The 17,439-nt window shown below is 35.3% G+C and overlaps 3 protein-coding genes across 5 annotated transcripts; 2 read left to right on the top strand and 1 right to left on the bottom strand.

The window, feature by feature from the left end:
• Positions 1-424: 424 nt before the first annotated feature.
• Positions 425-9,475, top strand: LOC6641521 (peroxisomal acyl-coenzyme A oxidase 3). Its single transcript, XM_002064388.4, has 7 exons — positions 425-690; positions 6,177-6,325; positions 6,388-7,191; positions 7,555-7,674; positions 7,739-7,864; positions 8,261-8,606; positions 8,670-9,475. Exons 2-7 carry the CDS (start codon positions 6,191-6,193, stop codon positions 9,224-9,226), a joined length of 2,088 nt encoding a protein of 695 aa, XP_002064424.1. The 5' UTR covers positions 425-690; positions 6,177-6,190; the 3' UTR covers positions 9,227-9,475.
• On the bottom strand, positions 4,037-5,810 carry LOC6641520. Its single transcript, XM_002064387.4, has 3 exons — positions 4,931-5,810; positions 4,677-4,872; positions 4,037-4,613 (listed from the first exon to the last, which is right to left on the bottom strand). Exons 1-3 carry the CDS (start codon positions 5,712-5,714, stop codon positions 4,127-4,129), a joined length of 1,467 nt encoding a protein of 488 aa, XP_002064423.1. The 5' UTR covers positions 5,715-5,810; the 3' UTR covers positions 4,037-4,126.
• A 2,191-nt stretch (positions 9,476-11,666) lies between the features above and the next one.
• On the top strand, positions 11,667-16,879 carry LOC6641540 (keratin, type I cytoskeletal 9). Of its 3 annotated transcripts, none has more exons than XM_002064389.4 (6): positions 11,668-11,768; positions 14,652-14,759; positions 14,821-15,094; positions 15,213-15,284; positions 15,378-15,582; positions 16,550-16,879. In XM_002064389.4, exons 2-6 carry the CDS (start codon positions 14,696-14,698, stop codon positions 16,772-16,774), a joined length of 840 nt encoding a protein of 279 aa, XP_002064425.1. In that variant the 5' UTR covers positions 11,668-11,768; positions 14,652-14,695; the 3' UTR covers positions 16,775-16,879. The 3 variants fall into 3 exon arrangements, with proteins under 3 accessions (XP_015034028.1, XP_002064425.1, XP_046866936.1); XM_047010980.1 differs by having other exon boundaries at positions 11,668-11,772; XM_015178542.3 differs by lacking the exon at positions 15,213-15,284 and having other exon boundaries at positions 11,667-11,768.
• Positions 16,880-17,439: the final 560 nt, after the last annotated feature.

The raw sequence follows: 17,439 nt of genomic DNA, 5'->3' as shown, positions 1-17,439 counted from the left end.
AATGTTATGGGGAGCATAAAGATGTGGGCACAGCTGAACCTTAAGTATTGGATACCTTTTCAACCGACAGAAATAGTTTCTGATATAGCAAAATATGTGGAAAAAATGTTTTTGTAATATTTTGTATGAAAAGTAAACAAAATATCCCATTGTGGGTCGGGAGGTTTTTTTGGGTTATTGCCACCTCACTCGCACTTTTGCCACTTGACATTGAAGGTCTGCGGAGGCATGCTCAGGCAAATTACCCACATTTCCCTGGAATAAGTGTGCGTGAGTCTTCTATACATATGTACAATGTATCTATATATATATACATCGTCTCTGGTGTTTGTAGTCAACTCGACTCTTTGGTAGGGTCTCTGCAGCACGCCCGTTTGTTATGAATCAGTCAGTTGGTTCTGTAGTTCAACGTCTCTCTCTCTCGCTCATTCAATTTTCATCCGTTGGACGTGCTGGTCGGTTGGACGGTCGTGTGCCGGTTGTTGTTTTTGTTGTTGCTTTTATTGTTGTTGTTACTGTTCGGCGTGGGTGTGTATACGAATATATTTTCTATTTAATTAAGTTGAATTTTCAACGGCAAACCATATAAAGTTTAGCAAAAAAAAATTGAAATTTAAAGAGAGTAAATTTTGTTTAAATATTTTTTTTGTTCTGTCGATTGGTGCCAAGAAGAGGAAAACGAAGCTACAGGTTGGTCTCATTCCTATCTCTCTTTGTGCGTGTGTGTGTGTTTGTGTGTATCTAAAAGAAGTCATCTGACTCGGAAGAGAATCTACCTACTTGTTGGTGATGTAATAATACCAAATATCCTCAGTTAAGTCTAGTTAATCGAGTCCTTGTTACAGGGTGTGTCAATGAAAGGTTTTGTGTATAAGTAAATTCAATTAAATAGATGTGCATGTTAAATGTGTGTGTGTCGATTGTGCTCCAATTTGTCAGAATATATATGTAAATAAAAGTGAAATTAATCATTGCCTTTTGGCTGCAGTTTTTCCGTGTACTTTTTTTCTTGTTGTTGATTGACTTCACTTAAATTCATTTAAATTGCATTATAATTCCAATTTAACAAACTTTTTTGTTGTTGTAGTCGTTCAGATTCAAGGTTATCATTCGCCATGTATATAAAAAGCGTCAAAGGGAGTGTCTGTCGAACAAATTTGTGACAATTTTCGTTATACACACGCCAAGCTTAGTGTTTATTGCATGTCCCATCACCTAGCCAAGTGATTTCTAATCGACCATCAAAATGGTCAGTCTAGCAATGCTTGTCAAACTGTATTTAGGGCTTTCAGGCTTATCTTTTGGGAATTTTGCGATTTACATTTTGTTTGTTTATTTGCTTGTTTGCTTGCCTTCCTGTGGCTATTTGTATTGTGGTAGCTGCTAAAGCACGCCCCTTTTTATACCCTATAATATGTAAGGTATATGACATATGTATTTATTTGTTGTGATATGAGCTTTGATTTTCTAAGAAACTGCTCATGTCAAGCAAATCAGGTGTAGTCTTTTATTTAGCTTTATATTTGTCTGTTTTTCTATATTTATCTGGACAGATCTGTAAGTAAAAAATGAAAAGTAAATGGAATTTGAAATAGGTTAACCGTTTTATGGAGCTCCCTAGACAGTCTGCATTAAAGATCTATATAAATTGTATAAGCAAATATTTAAACAATTCCATTTTGGTCCATTTTGTCTATGCTTGGCACCATTTATTTGTACTATTATGTAGTATTCCATATTTCTTATGTGAAACATGGCCATAACAGTCAATATTCAGTCTTTATATTCACCAATTTTGATAAAAATCTAAATACCATTAAAGAGAAAAACTAAAAGGGTATTTCAAAAATGACATCACAGTGGCAATTTGTCACTTATTTCCATTTTGGATAAGTGTAAGCAAACAATTTTGTTGTGCTTTTTTTTTTTATTGGATCTGATATGATGTGCTTTTCCATTCGAAGTCAGCTGCTTGAAGCAGTTGTAGACTAATTTGGTTGGGCATATCAGACATTACACGACGCTGATGGAAATAAGTGAGGCAATAACTATTCTCAGAAATCCACAAAAGCCAGTTTTATGACAATAGCGGACGGAAAAAATGGGCGAGCATCGTATTTTTATCACCGGCGACAGTGAGTTTAGAGCTATACCTGATAATTGATTGCTAATTATAGTTAAATTGGTTTTTTTTCATATCACGACTTTATGCATGTGTGTTACATGCAGCGTTTTCATGTTGAGAGCTTTTAAGATTACAATTTGGAGCAAAGTCTTGGCTGGGTTTAATCTGGTTGAGCAAATTATTTAGTGAAAAGAATTAATCATTTATGGCATTGGCCATGCTCATTCCTCGCAGTAGTAAATTAAAGCTAAGTCTCTTTTTTAGTAAAGATATATATTACTATATATAGTAACTTTTCTGCTTATAGATGAACCATTGATAAATATATGTATGTATTTAATTATATCGCTTTATCTTATACATACCTACATATTTATTGCTCTATATCTCTATTTTATTTTTGCCGACAGGGGTAAACGATTTGTCATAAAATGCCAAACTCATTTTTTGTTTTAATTGAATGAAAATTAAGACATAACAAAAGACTATTTTATTACAGCTGTTTCCAGTCAATTCAATAATAATAGAATTATAATTAGGCAATCGATTGACGATTAGTTGGTCTACTTTTTCCCATTGCTACCACTTTTACTACAATCAATGAGCTATTAAGCTTAGGCAAGCAATTTACCTATGAGGTTCTTTTCATTGATTTTTAGCCCTATTCAGGAGTATGTTAATTTGGGTTTAGTTAATCGTTAAATCATTAAAGAATGTACTTTAATATATAAAAAATAATTCATGTGATAAAACTAGAAAATATACATAAGTATATAAGGGTGGGAAACGCCAATTTAGTTTCAAGACAAATATACATATTTTGGTTTTTGTTTTATAATTTTACTACTATGGGGAGCAAAAGTGATTACAAGTGTGCAAAATATAAACTTACATTAATAGCGCACAGAAGACACAACAAATATTAGTTTTAATACTCCTCACACTTACATCTTTGAACAAATTAAATTTAGACAGGTGTAAAGATTACAAAAGGTGAGCTACCTAAAAAATAATGGCTTATTTTTTCGAAAAAGTTCTTATCTTTTATTTATGAATAAAAGAAAATATAATTTTCAACTGCTTTCTAGCATTAGAAGCTGTTCAAAAATAAATACCGTTTTCTTCTTACTTATCGTTTTAATTTTGATTATTTTTAAACTTTGCAATTTATTAGACAAATAACTATAAATAGTTTATCATCTTAAACATAAAGCGTGTAATTCGAAAAGTTATTAAAGAAGAAAGAAAAATTCAAAATATCTTTACTTCTCGTTGTGTTTTACTTCTCGATGTTTGTTAATTAAATTTTTAACGTTATGTGAATCTATATTTTATTACGAATTGAATACCAAAAGAATAAATTATATTTCATATACTTATTAAGTTGAAAGTTCACTCTTTAAAAATTTATGTATATATAAATTTTACGTCGACAATCACATTGAGTTAAAATGTTAATATATCTATATAAGATTGGTTTTAATATATGTCTTAATTATTTCTTCATATTTTTGGTCAACAAGAATGTCCCTATTAATATGGAATATACTGTATTCTCTCAATCTCAAGACGTGCATACACTTTTAACATTTACTAATATAGTAGTAGGTATTATTTAATTTTAGTGCTTAGTAAACCATTTTGATAGCAAGCACTCAAATTTTATAATACATTATTTAAATTGCGGCAAATCACCACGATTATAAGTACATACATAAATAGCTGTCACCATATAAATACTATGAGTGGACTTACTTATGATAGTGTTTCATGATACGACACAGTTTGGAATGCCAAGTGACCAACCTCCCCCACTAGAGAGTGTAATAAAAGAGCTTTCTTTAGAAATTCGAGTGGTTGAATGATTGTGTATACATTTGTCCAACACGTGACTGAGAATGAAAAGATTACTTACTTCTACGTCGGCGACAGTCGACAGAAACTTTTAATTCAATTACGTTAACATTTTTTTTTTTTTTTTGTAATAAGCGGGGGTCAGGTTCAAGAATCTTCTACCTTAAAAAAATGTCGATCTTCATTGGGAAAACCAGACTCCTCCCTGCTAGGATCTGGTTTCTCTTCATCTAGAAGGCAATAGATATCCTCGGATTCCTGTTTCTTGATCTCATCGCCCAATTTCTTCCAGAATGGTCGGCAGCGATTTTTCCATTGCCGCAGATTAAAGAAGGCGCAATATTGTTTGGTAGATGCCTTCAGCATGGCCATATACAAGGGAGTTATTTCATCGGCCATGAGTTTAGCCAACAAATAGTTGACCATTTTCTTGCTAATCATATCATTAAAGTCAATATAAATGTGTTTGGCCTGCTCATAGCATTTCTTGGCAAGACAAAGTTTTTGTGTATCTTTGGCAAAGATTTTACCCAAATGAAGTAAAATATTAGCCTCACTTTTTTGATCATTGTAGAGTCGAGAGAGACGTAAGGCCTTCTTATAGCTGGATATGGCCTTGTCAGGATTTTCAAAACTAAACGAAAACAAAGTGAATTGAGCTCAGAGTTGAGACTAAATTTAAATAAGGTAAAATTACTTTTCAGCGCATTGACCAGCTAGTAGATAGAACTTGATATTCAGCTTGACAAACCGATATTCGGTACAGGCTATAACCGTGGGTCGTATTTGTTCTAGACATTGATGGGCACCATGATAGTTGCTCGATTCCATAAGAAAATAGGCTCGTTCCATGAAAGTCTCACAGAATATATCCAAATTCTGTTGTCTGCCAACTGGAAAGATGTCAAAGAATTTAGATTAGGTACTTAGAAACAGAACCTTTGCACTCACTTTCGGCTACAAGTATAGTGGCTCGCCTGGCCAATGCTATTGCCTCCTCGGGTTGATGGCGTACAATCTGTTTGCCATAAAGAAGCAATTGTCGTGCCAATTTTTGGGCCACCAATTCGTGTAGAGTGAAACTACCCGGTGGCATATCCCTGACCGCTGTCCAAACATGACCACGTACCAAGTCAATGGTTATTTGCAAATAGCTTATGGCATTCACTCTCTGTTGCATACGTTCTAGATACTCGCCATAGGTGAAATAGATGCGTGCTATCATCTCGGCAGCATCTCGTTCTTGACCCTGGGTCTTGTGACACAACGATACCAAATTCTCCATTATCGCATTCAAAGCATACTCATATTTTTGCTTATACGGTTCCAGCAGTAGCATTGTCTCATAGAACAAGGTGAAGCTTTGCTTGAAACTCTTGTGTTTATCACGTATATATGCCAGCTCGGCTTCTTTTAGTTTATCAATCACTGCATAGAGCAACGGACGATCATCGCTTATGCGATCACGTATAATGACAGACTCGTAGAGGGTTTTCTCCTTATCGGCCAGACAACGTAGAAACTCTGGCAATTGGCGGCAGCCTTCACGATAGAGCTCATCTTCGAGTGCCTCATAGATGGGTCCACGCTGGCGACGTGCCTCATTGTAGCTCAATGGTTCAATCGTCTGACGTATCTCATCACGATCGAATTTGATTTCACGAAATGTACGATGTGGCAAGTTGGCACGAACTTTTCGCTGTAGCCTCTGCCGTTCCTGTTGGCGCTTTGACATGATTCCGAAAATTTCCAATAAATTATGAAGTTTGTGTGTAAAATAGGTTTTTGTCTTGGCTAGCTAGGTTCTCATCCATATAAACACAAAAACACACAGTTTGAGAGGCTTATGGCAGTGATTGTAAAACCTACTTAGTACTGCAAAGTCATCTCATGATTAAAGACACAAACTAAATTTTTACATTATTGAATGCGTATTCCTTATCAATTGATTTTCTTTTGACAATGTATGACCACTAAGACTTAGTCTAGTCTGCTGTAGCGACTCTCAAACAGTTTTTGTCTTAGACCGGTTACCTAGTAAGTGGGTATTTACTATGGCTTCATGCTAACAGATAATGCAGTTCAAGTGCTCCACTCGTCTGCCCATGTCATGTAATTAAAGCCACTCGTATCTATTGGTGATGCGTTAGTAGACTTTTAAACGTCGTTAACTAAAGACATTTGTTTTATATTGCAGCTAAAATAAAAAACATGTCTAATACGGATACGAGTTTTATACCCGATCTGCCATTGGGTGGCCCCTTGGCACATTATCGCAAACGTGCAAATTTCGACTGGAAGAGACTGCGTCTGATCTTTGAGAAGGAGCAAGGATTACGTATTAAGGTGAGTGCCATAAATTTGAATTTCCATTGATCAGTCTTAATCACTTTACTTTTATTTGACAGTACAAAGTCTGGCGTCGTTTGGAAAATGATCCTCTATTTGCCCATCCCTCGCGCACTTTGCCCATGGATGAACAGAAGCGTCTGTGTGCCATGCAGGTGAATCGCATGAAACATTTGGATCTAGTACCCAAGGAAATCGAGAGCTTAAGCTTCTCGGCGAAAACCCAGTACTTGATGTACATCAATGAGGCTTTGGCCTGCTATTCGCCCAGCTTGTCGGTGAAAATTGCCCTAGGAGTAGGTCTCTTTAATAATGCCATTAGAGCCATGGGCACTGAGAAGCATCAAAAGTACATTGAGGCCGCATGGAATCGCGAAGTGATCACATGTCTGGCGATCACGGAACTTTCCCATGGCAGTAATACGAAACGTATACGCACCACGGCCACTTATGATCCCAGCACTCAGGAATTTATTATCAACACACCGGATTTTGAGGCTGCCAAGTGTTGGGTAGGCAATTTAGGGAAAATGGCCACCGTGGCCATGACTTTTGCTAATCTCTATACGGCTGATGGGGAAAATCATGGTCTTCATGGTTTCCTTATACCCATACGAGATCCCAAGACGCTGCTGTCGTATCCCGGTGTCCTGGTGGGAGATATTGGAGAGAAATGTGGTTTGAATGGCATAGATAATGGTTTTGTGGTATTCTCCAATTATCGCATACCTCGCGACAATCTTCTCAATCGCACAAGTGACGTCACACCCGAGGGTGTCTATGAAAGTGTCTTTGACGAGCCTGGCAAAGTTTTGGGTGCCGCCTTGGAGAGTTTTTCAGCAGGACGCATTGGCATTATGCAGGCAAGTCTCTCTAACTACTACTAATTACTACTACTACTAACTACTTTTAATTCAATTTACGTGGCAATAAATGCGGTTTAAATTAAACAAAATTTTCAGCACCCGGCAAACCAGGCCACAAATTTCCTAGCTGATATCACATGGGCTTGCTCCTCGATAGGTTGATATTTTCAAGTTATCGATAGGTTTAGATTTAAACTCTTGCCCAATCTTAAGCGCGCATTTTGAATAATGGTTTAACAATTCAACAGTTTATTAATGTAGTGTACATCTTTCTATCTCTCACTTCGTATCCGGCCATGAAACCGCAATTGGTGGACAAATACAAGTGGGTGAAGTGTTAATACTTGAATATTTCTGCAGGAATCGGCGAATACTTTGTGTAGTGCTGCAGTTATAGCCGTACGATACGCAGCAGTGCGTAAGCAATTTGGCCCCGAACGTCAGGGCGAGGAGTCTGCTATCTTGGAATACCAATTGCATGTGAGTAAAACAGAAATGTGTGATAAAAAAAATCTTTGAAACTAAAAATCAATGCTTTTTACAGCAATATAGAATATTCCCCTTTTTGGCGGCTGCTTGTGTTCAGAAAATCGCAGTCCAAGAGTTGACTCAAACCTATTTGGAAATTATTGCACGTTCTCAAGCGGATTCCAATGGTTTTGATGTTCTGGTGAGTTGAAATTCCACAGAGATTAGTATTTAGCTATGACTAAAATTAATTTTTATCTTATTAACAGAGTCAAAATAGCAAGTTAAAATAGTGGTTTTCTATCTACAAAATCTCGAGGACTAAATTTCGTCTAGAAATAAGATTTTTCAAATATCGAAATATGATAAATATTTTAAAATATTCTAATTCATGTTGAAAATTTTAAATTGAAAAGTAATTTTTTTAGTTTGCATTATGATCTCTAAAAACTTATATTTATGTTGTTGGATTGCTAAAGGCTGACTTAACATTTTGTATCAAATTTTATATTATATGGGCTATACAATAGGTATTATGTCTGCCCTACCAAAATATGTTTTTAAATAGTCTAATGTGTTAAATTTGTTTAATTTGCAGACCCAGAATGCTGCTGAAATCCATGCATTGATATCGGCGTCCAAGCCAAGGATTACCTGGTCAGCCCGTGATGCCATACAAGAGGCACGCGAAGCTTGTGGCGGTCATGGATATTTGAGGGCTGCCAAATTGGGTCAAATGCGTACAGATCACGATCCCCTGTGCACATATGAAGGTGATAATAATGTGCTCGGACAACAGGCATCGAATTGGTTGTTGCGTCAATGGAGTGCCAAGGAGTTGGAGTCACCCATTGGCAGTGTTAAATTCCTGGAGAGACGTCAGCATTTACTGTCGCTGAAATATGATCAACTGGTGCAGCAGACTCCCATAAAGACATGGCAATGTGAGTGCAAGTGTGATAAGGTTTCGAAATATAAATATAATTAACACTTTTTTCGTATTTTAGTTGCCATCACTTGTTATGAGTGGCTTCTGTGTCATCTGATGTCTCACACTACCGCCCACATTGAGGGCCAATTGGCGGCTGGAGCTAACAAGTTTGATGCACGCAATAATTCCCAAGTTGCTGGAGCCAAGGAACTCTCATTGGCCTATGCTGAGTATTTTGCCTTGAGCCGCTACGCCGAGCATGTGCGTCAATTGAAAGTGGAGGCTCCATATGCCAGAGTTCTGCGACTCGTTTACGATGTGTATGCCATGTGGCTGCTGGAACAGCATATGACAACCTTTTATGTGGGTGGATTTGCTGTCGGTCAGAGCTTTGCCGGTTCTGTGAGGGAATTGCTTCTGGCTAGCTGTTTGCAAATGAAAGAATTTGCCGTAAGCATTGCCGACGCAATTGCTCCCCCAGACTTTGCTCTCAATTCGGTGATTGCTCGTTCTGATGGCCGTCTGTACGAGAATTTGCAAAACGAATTTATGACCAATGAGGGTGCCTTTCAGCGTCCCTCTTGGTGGCGTGATGTCATCATTCCACAGCCTGCTGAAAAGTCAAAGCTTTAGATCCTTCTGCAAGAGAATGATAAATGAAAATAAGTGCCTGGTGGTCCATACCCATTTAATCATATATTGTTATTGCCTCATTTGAAATCAGGTATTATCACCTCATTGAATAATATATCCCTAGGTGAGCATTATTTTTCTACCATGATCATACCATATGCATACTATATCGTATATTGAGTATTTTAAGATCCAATCTGTTACTAGTTTACGATTCTACATGATAACTGAATAAATTTTTTAGATAAATCGGACAAATAGTGTATAATCTTCTTTTAAAATAACCACAGGTGAGGTTGAATCTACATATTTCATAAAGCTGATCAATCTGAGAAATGCTTTATAGAAAAGTATAAGTTATATATATATCTCAGCAGTAAAGATATATATGTCAAGGAAACATACACAGGGAACTTAAAAAAATATGCAGTTGCAACCTTTTTATCAAATGTTGGATATAATGGCTGGAGGGATACAGATTTTTATAAGGTACCCAGCTCAGAAAAATGTTGTTTAAAGGAGTTCCCCTAAAGAGCTAAATGCTAAGAATAGGACAGGCAACCATAAACACCTGGACCATTAAGAATAATTCGTACCAAAAGAGATTAGGATAGGTCCGTTAAATCCGAAAAGATAGATAATGCGGCAGGATTGTCATACCTCGAGACCTCGAGGTCGAGATTCATTTCAGGTATAACCCGGCTATTGAATCTGTTGATCTCAGTAGTTTGCTATCACATCTTACAAATGTGAAACGTTGAAGTCTTTTAAAATAGATTACTCTAGGAACAAAGTATTTAAACATCATCTTACAACTTGAGCACATTTATAGGTACTCTAATTAATGTAAGTATTTAGACTTAAGTTCGCTTTGCTTTATTTATACCACTGAAGATTTTTAAATGAATATTTTATTAATAATATCCGAAATGTTAATTTATTATTTTCAACTTTGGAAGTCTCGACAATAGGGGTACTCTTAGGCAATGGACAAATTTAAAAAATTAAAATAAATGGCAAAATGAAGAATACATTTTCATTCATATGGTAAACCTCTTTAGTACATCGTCTATACCTTAGCCACTAGTACATAAATAGATACATTTACCATTGTAACTTTAAAATCAATTTTTTAAACCATGCAACAGTGTTTTAATACAGTGTTAAATACAGAATAGTTATATTTAAATCAAAAATGCATATATCTTTTTTTTTTTTCAATTCATCTCACCTTAACTAGATCCTGTTTGAGTCGTGATCTCCTCGAGTACTTGGAAAGTACTTTCGTAATTAAATATGCCTAACCAGTAAAATTACATATCTCGCTTAAATTATATAAAGCAATTTGCCAAAAGAAACATTTTGATCATAAAGAAAAAGCATACACACACAAAACAAAAATAGAGAGAGAGAGAGAGAAAAACCAATAAACCTTATATTATAATTAGTTAGCAGCCATTTTTATACCCTTGCAAAAAGGGTATATTCATTTTGGTCAGAAGTGTGCAACGCATAGAAGGAAGCATCTCCGACCATATAAAGTATATATATTCTTGATCAGCATGACGAGACGAGTTCATATAGCCATGTCCGTCCGTCCGTCCGTCCGTCCGTCCGTCCGTCCGTCTGTCCGTCTGTCCGTCCGTCTGGATCAACGCAAACTCCTCCTAAACCGTTAGAGCTACAGAGTTGAAATTTTGCATGAAGGCTTGTATATACTGCAGGCGTTGTATATCTCGGATTCAGCCGGATCGGACCACTATATCATATAGCTCCCATACAAATGGCAAAGTCACGAACAGTGACTTTTCTCAATATCTTCGTTATTTTCTGAGCTATTGTCGTGAAATTTAATATTGGTGAGTTAATTACACATATAAACGACTATGCCAAATTTGATCAAGATCGGGTGACTATATCATATAGCTCCCATAGGAACGATCGGTCGAAAACAGTGACTTTTGTCAATAACTTCGTTATTTTTAAAGTGATTGCTTTCAAATTAAATATTTGTTAGTTTTATATATCTATTAATGTCTGTGCCGAATTTGATAAAGATCGGGTAACTATATCATATAGCTCCCATAGGAACGATCGGTGGAAAACAGTGACTTTGATCAATATCGTCGTTATTTGCTATGCTAAGATTGTAGGCCGTTCTTTCGGAAACAGCTTTTTTAGATAACACGTTTTTCCACTTTAATGGCTATAGGTAAGGAAAGAGTTACCAAAAAAATTGCAAGGGTATACAAACTTTGACGCGGTCGAAGTTAGCCCCGGCCCTCTGGTTTTACATTGATTCTCCAATAGCAAACTCATATGTATGCATACAAGATTCACATCATCTACATACTTGTTGTGTAGAGAGTTGGTTATAGGTGGGTTCTGTCGTCCCTCCCGAAAAAGCCGTTTATAAGAGGACCCGGTCTCAACTGATCCGGCTCAGACGTTGCTTAGTTGTCGCCCAGTGAAGAAGAGCGTGATTGCGAACGCGCAAAGAGTATTGAATTCGAGAACTTGGCCGAAATACAACAATTAACAAGTGAGTGAGTGAGTCAGTGAAAAAATAATATATGAATGGCCTCTCATCTGACATCAGATGTCTCTCATCATGTTCTGCCTATCTATCAAAAATATTAGCTATAACTTTGATGGTTTTGCAAAATTATGGCGCAGTTTTGGTTTCGGTTTGGTATGTGAATGGGATGGCTCTTATCGCTCTACCATTAAAAAAAAAAATACAAAAAAAGAAAAACAACACAAAAATAAACAAAATAACTAAATGATAGTAAACTGATTGGGAATCACACAATATTCCAACATTGTTCAAACATAATACACAAATAAACACCAACACACAAAAGGGGCAAATCGTGCAAACGAAAAAATAAACTCGAGTGAATCTTCTAAGTGAATCTTTACACTCTTGACTACGCAAAAGACGAACAATGAAAATAGAGTTGTGAAGGTTTTTTTTTAATTCTTTTCCCCCATGAAATAATTTTTTTTTGTTTTTTTTTTTAGTAAGGTTGCTCATACAATACAAGTGTTTATAAAATAGCCAACCGGTTTGTCATAAACAAAAATTATTTAATTAGAACATCATGACAAAAAAAAAATCACAAAAAATTCCCTAAAAAAAAAAAATAAAAGTGTAGTGCAATTTATTGTCAGAACAAATTGTTAAACAAAATGCGCACCAAATTGATTAACAAAAAAAATCTATATACCCAAATTTATTATTAATTTTCAAAGAGCAACCAATTAACAGAACCGGTTCCGCTTCTTGGTGCTGAAATCAAAACAAAAAATAAAAACAGAAAATGATATTTCAATCCATTAATTTACATTTCGGGGATTTCCGTTTTCGATAGCCCTTCCTCTCTCACACATCGATACATTCATATACAAATATATACATATATAACCATAGAAATAGCTCTGTTTTCTTTTCTGTTTGCAATTTGATTATTGTGAAATCGTGTTAAGGCAATTAAATATGCTTAAAATGCACAATTTATGTGCAAAAATCTACTGAATTATGGCCAACCGTTTGTTGTTGCTGTATATGATGATTTTGATGATGATGATGATATCTCCCCCTTGTTAAAGGCCTGGTCAAATGAACCCTCTATAAGTATATTAACCAAGGGTTAAAGTATATTAATTTCATCTTCTGTGCAATAATTTTCCCTTCTTGTCTCTCTTATGCAAACAGATTTTTATTATATCCCCTTAAAATTGCATTTGCTGCGGGACTTGTGGGGGGCGTTTCTGCTAATGATAATTAATGTGAAAAGTATATAAACAATGACTAAATGCAAATTGCATTGAATCAATAATTACACAAAAAAATACACTGAGAAAAATGTAAGAAATTTATCGAAGAAACTAAGTACTTAGAATCAACTTTAATAACAAGCTTAACTAAGAAGTCTCATATTAAAGGCTTAACAAATGAGACAATATTGTGCATGGAAACAAACGAAGAGACTGACCAAGGTTTACTAAAACCTCTAGAAGGGTATAAAAGAGCTGCTTTTCAGAAGAACCTTTTGAGTAGTACACATCTTGAAAAAGCCAGTAAATCGCAGATAGACAAATGTGCAAAGAGCTGTTTGAATATTATAATATTATCTTTGACAAAGTCGAAGCAACGCTTTGTAAAAATGTTGAAGGGCAGTTTCATCTTAGATAATGGAAAGTATTGTGGATTCGCAAATAATTTTTTTCCTTCTGAAAATTACAAAAATATAAATTTATCAAGTCATTATTCAAGATCCTCACTAAATTTCATATATTTTCTAGGGAGCACTCCATACTTGAAATATTACTTTGAGATGGATATAATAAAATCAAATTTTCAGTTGTGAACAAACTTTGCGTCTGCCAAAAATGATAACAAGTTGCATTGTAACTTTAAAATTTTGTAAATTTTTATTCAAAATCTATATTGTAGATATTTGGTAATTACGAAAATTTTAATCATTTCATAAACTTAATAAACTTTAAAAGAAATATTAAAAATCAAGAGTTTATACCAATTATAACAATATTTATATTTCACTTTATTTGTTTCTATAAGTAGAAAGATTTCAAAAATTAATTTGGTAGCAAAGACTAAGGTTTTAATAGTTAAGAAGCTTAAGAATAATAATAATAATAAAATTATATCAAAATGACTGAGAAATTTAGAGATACTGTTAACTCTTTACCTTAATTTAATCTAATGGGAAATTTAGCAATTGACTGACAAAACAAAAGAGACGTGTTGAATAGAATTAATCAACAATCTCTCAATTCAACAATTGCAAAGTGATGCAAAAAACTGGGACAATACCTTTTTAAGTAGGTTCTAAATATATTTATCGTGGGAGTTATTCAACATTTCACTGCAAGGCAAATTTTTCGTAATCAACGATTGGTCAACTTTTCTAACCATATAAATAATTCCTTCAGAAATGTACAATTTTATCACATTATTGTGGATTTTAAAAAATCGTTAACATTATGATCACATACGAATGAACTATTGGGCCTCATCTTACTTTTAGATGGACTTTAAAGGGAATACCTAAAATTTAGTCAAGTGAATAAATTCAGTATAAGAAAATCAAAATATATCAATTCCGATTTCAACAAATTTATTAGCATTCAAAAACGAGAAAAGGTCTGTAGCACTTACCAATAAATTGTATTCCCAAAAGTAAACGCCTTCAATCCTAGCTTAGTTTTCTTTTTCACCTTCTGGTTCAAGGCAAAATGTTTTCGTCTTATAAAGTTAAGAGATTATCTACTTCAAACATCATTTCCGTCTTTAATCACAACAGATTAATGAAGATTTCGAAACCAGTTTGTTGTTACACTAATGTTTAAACTAGTTTTCGATAAAAATAAATGTTCTTGTTTTGTTTTGTTTTTTTAGAATCCAAAATAAACTATTTTATGCAAATGCGAATCTAATATAAAATGTGGAAACTCCTGGTAATCTGTGTGGTAATGAGTGCCCTAAATAGTGAAGCAGCCTCAGGGGGTAAGTCGAACTTATTTCATATAAACCTGGCCATTTTAAGATAATACCTTAATTCTTGCAGCATCCCGTCAGGCTTCGCGTCGTCGTCGTGCCTATGCGGGAGGATATGCTGGTGGTTATGCCAGTAGCGGAGGAGGTGCTGGTGGTTATACTGGCTCCTATAACAGTGCAGGCGGTGGCATTGGACACAGCAGCTATGTGGGCAATGGCGGCTACAATGACTATGATGATTATGGTGATGCTGGAATTGCACCCAATTTTGGCATAATTGATCCCTATCTATTCCATCAGCAGTTGACAAATCATATTTTGGCCCAGAATTATGCCAATCAACAGTGAGCATTGCAAGATTTATAGTAGTTAATGACCATGGAGCGGGGTGGTGGGGACGAATGCTTTGGTTAAGGGCTAAGTAGGTTAACCTTTGCTTCTTGTAAATCTTTGTACTTGTAGAGCTGTAACGGGTCTGGCCACGGCGGGTAATGCTTATGCATCAGCTGATGCAACCATCGACAACGATGACACGTAATTACCCTAAGCTTCTACTAATACTACTACTAATGGACAATCCATTTCCTGTAACAAGCAATTAATTTATTACTCTTTCTTTTTGTGCAGTCGCATTCAACAGCAAATAGCTGCCCAGCAGGCTTACCATGACAACTTAGTGCGTCAGAATAGATATCGAGGTGGAAGTGGCAACTACGGAGGAGGCTCTTCCTCCTATAATACACATCGTTATGCCCCAAGCTATGCATCTGCATCTGGATCCATTGGACCGAATGGTTATAGACAGACAGCATACATAAATCCAGCCAATCCGGTGAGTACAAATGTATTTGGAGGAAGTAATAGGAGTTGGTTAATGGACTAACACTTAAAATTAAACCTATAGAATTTAAGTTATTTCATCATATAATGACTCACGATCATAACTCTGGTGTTTTCCTTAACTGGCAAACATTTATATCGCAGTTAACGACTAAAGTATTTTAGAATGAAACCTGTTTATTCAGATTATAAAACTGTCAATGAGGTCGTGAATTGGTTTGAAGACTTACGCTTTAAAAAGATCGTTGACTTATTGATGTATTCAAAACTATGAAAAAAGGTTGTTGATTTTGTAAATTTGCACTATAGACAGTTGGAGCAAGTCAGCACATGAAGATATCAAGAAATATCCTTTGTTTTATCAGTAATCTTTGCTCGACTCAGAGGAAACTCTGATTCCATCCCAAGTAAATTGTAGTCAATTGTATATAAAATAATAATCAATTTTAAAAATTGTCACATTTTTTGGTAACTATTAAAGCGAGTCACTGAAATATTCTTCAATATATTCTGTAAGTGAGTGATGAGAATTTAGCCCCAAAATACTCATACGATTACTATCCATTTTGAAGAGGTTGTGGGTTTTCCCGCTTAGTTTTCTGTACCTTCTTCTCCATGAAATGGATCAAGGACTGTGTAAATAAGAGCCATATCTAATAGCATAAGTTAAGGACACTTCTTTCTGCTTTAATTCCTTTCAATATTCTGGCTTTTTATGGAAGTGGGATCTTTTACATTTTTGGTTTTGGAATTCAAACCAATTGTTTTTTAATATTTTCTATATATTCTATTTCAATATAAATATAAACCACATATATTTGCGGAAACATTAAAAATTGGCAGAAAACTAAATCGGTCTCAAAGATTATATATCGGGTAACTAAGTTCTAAGCTGATCTAAACTTTATGGCTTACTTACTTGGACAATGACTTATCTCATGTTTTCTTCCTTTAAACAGAACACTCCCAATATTGTGAATCGTTTTGGAGGCTCTTCTTCTGGTGGAGGTGGCTACAGTAGCAGCTCCAGCTCCAGTTCCGGCGGTGGTGGTGGTGGTGGTGGTTACAAGGGTGTCTCCGTGTCCTCGTACAGTCAAAGCAATGGCGACGGCACCAGTCGCCGTGGTGCCCAGACAACCGTCAATGACAATGGCAAGGTTACCTCATACTCAGTCCACTCCTAAATATGCCGTCTGAATGCAACTAGCCTCAGCTAGCAAATGTTGTGAATGGATGTGTTATATATACAAATAAATAAAATATATAAATACCTACTTAATATAAACGTATACTAAATAATTCAGATTTATTTCATTGGGTTGATCAACTGCAGAAAAAAAAGCTTTCTTTTATTTATTTAGAAAGTTGATAATAAAATCACGTCACATCTACATAGAAATCGAAAAGTGTCTATGTATGCATAATTTCTTCGTTTCTTATTTTATTTTGTTTTCTATTTAAAATAAAAATAAAAGCTTATAACCTTGATTTTGACACTGAGTTTTTGTTTTGGGTTCAAGAAATATTCTAGACGTAATGCTTCAATGCAAAAGACGACAAGGCAAAAAAAAAAAAAAAACAGAGTTCTCTTATCAGGGGTGACAGGAAATGGCTGATGTTTAATGGACTCATTAGAAATACATATCATTTCACTTGGGCATAAGGGGTCTACGGAATGCAAGTATTTTAGAATTAAGTTACCTCATCGTTTGGCGTCCCTATTCCCCGCCTCATCTTCCACTATAAGCGGAAGTAATTTGTTTACACGGAAAAAATACAAACCAATTATCAATTCACGGAAATCGAAATGAAATGCGCAAAAAGTCTCAATAGAAAACGAAAAACACAC

The sequence above is a fragment of the Drosophila willistoni genome (genome assembly GCF_018902025.1).
Source record: "Drosophila willistoni isolate 14030-0811.24 chromosome 2R unlocalized genomic scaffold, UCI_dwil_1.1 Seg200, whole genome shotgun sequence".
In the NCBI taxonomy this organism is placed as follows: Eukaryota; Metazoa; Arthropoda; class Insecta; order Diptera; family Drosophilidae; genus Drosophila; species Drosophila willistoni.
This window is presented reverse-complemented; position numbering and strand designations above follow the sequence as displayed.

Bases quoted from the DNA above. Each gene is read 5' to 3' on its own strand.
- LOC6641521 (XM_002064388.4), top strand. From the start codon at position 6,191: ATGTCTAATACGGATACGAGTTTTATACCCGATCTGCCATTGGGTGGC. The intron at 7,865-8,260 runs GTGAGTTGAAAT...TTTAATTTGCAG, and splicing joins CCAATGGTTTTGATGTTCTG to ACCCAGAATGCTGCTGAAAT. The intron at 8,607-8,669 runs GTGAGTGCAAGT...TTCGTATTTTAG, and splicing joins TCCCATAAAGACATGGCAAT to TTGCCATCACTTGTTATGAG.
- LOC6641520 (XM_002064387.4), bottom strand. From the start codon at position 5,714: ATGTCAAAGCGCCAACAGGAACGGCAGAGGCTACAGCGAAAAGTTCGT. The intron at 4,873-4,930 runs GTGAGTGCAAAG...ACATCTTTCCAG, and splicing joins CACTATACTTGTAGCCGAAA to TTGGCAGACAACAGAATTTG. The intron at 4,614-4,676 runs GTAATTTTACCT...GTTTTCGTTTAG, and splicing joins GCTGGTCAATGCGCTGAAAA to TTTTGAAAATCCTGACAAGG.
- LOC6641540 (XM_002064389.4), top strand. From the start codon at position 14,696: ATGTGGAAACTCCTGGTAATCTGTGTGGTAATGAGTGCCCTAAATAGT. The intron at 15,285-15,377 runs GTAATTACCCTA...CTTTTTGTGCAG, and splicing joins ACCATCGACAACGATGACAC to TCGCATTCAACAGCAAATAG. The intron at 15,583-16,549 runs GTGAGTACAAAT...TCCTTTAAACAG, and splicing joins ACATAAATCCAGCCAATCCG to AACACTCCCAATATTGTGAA.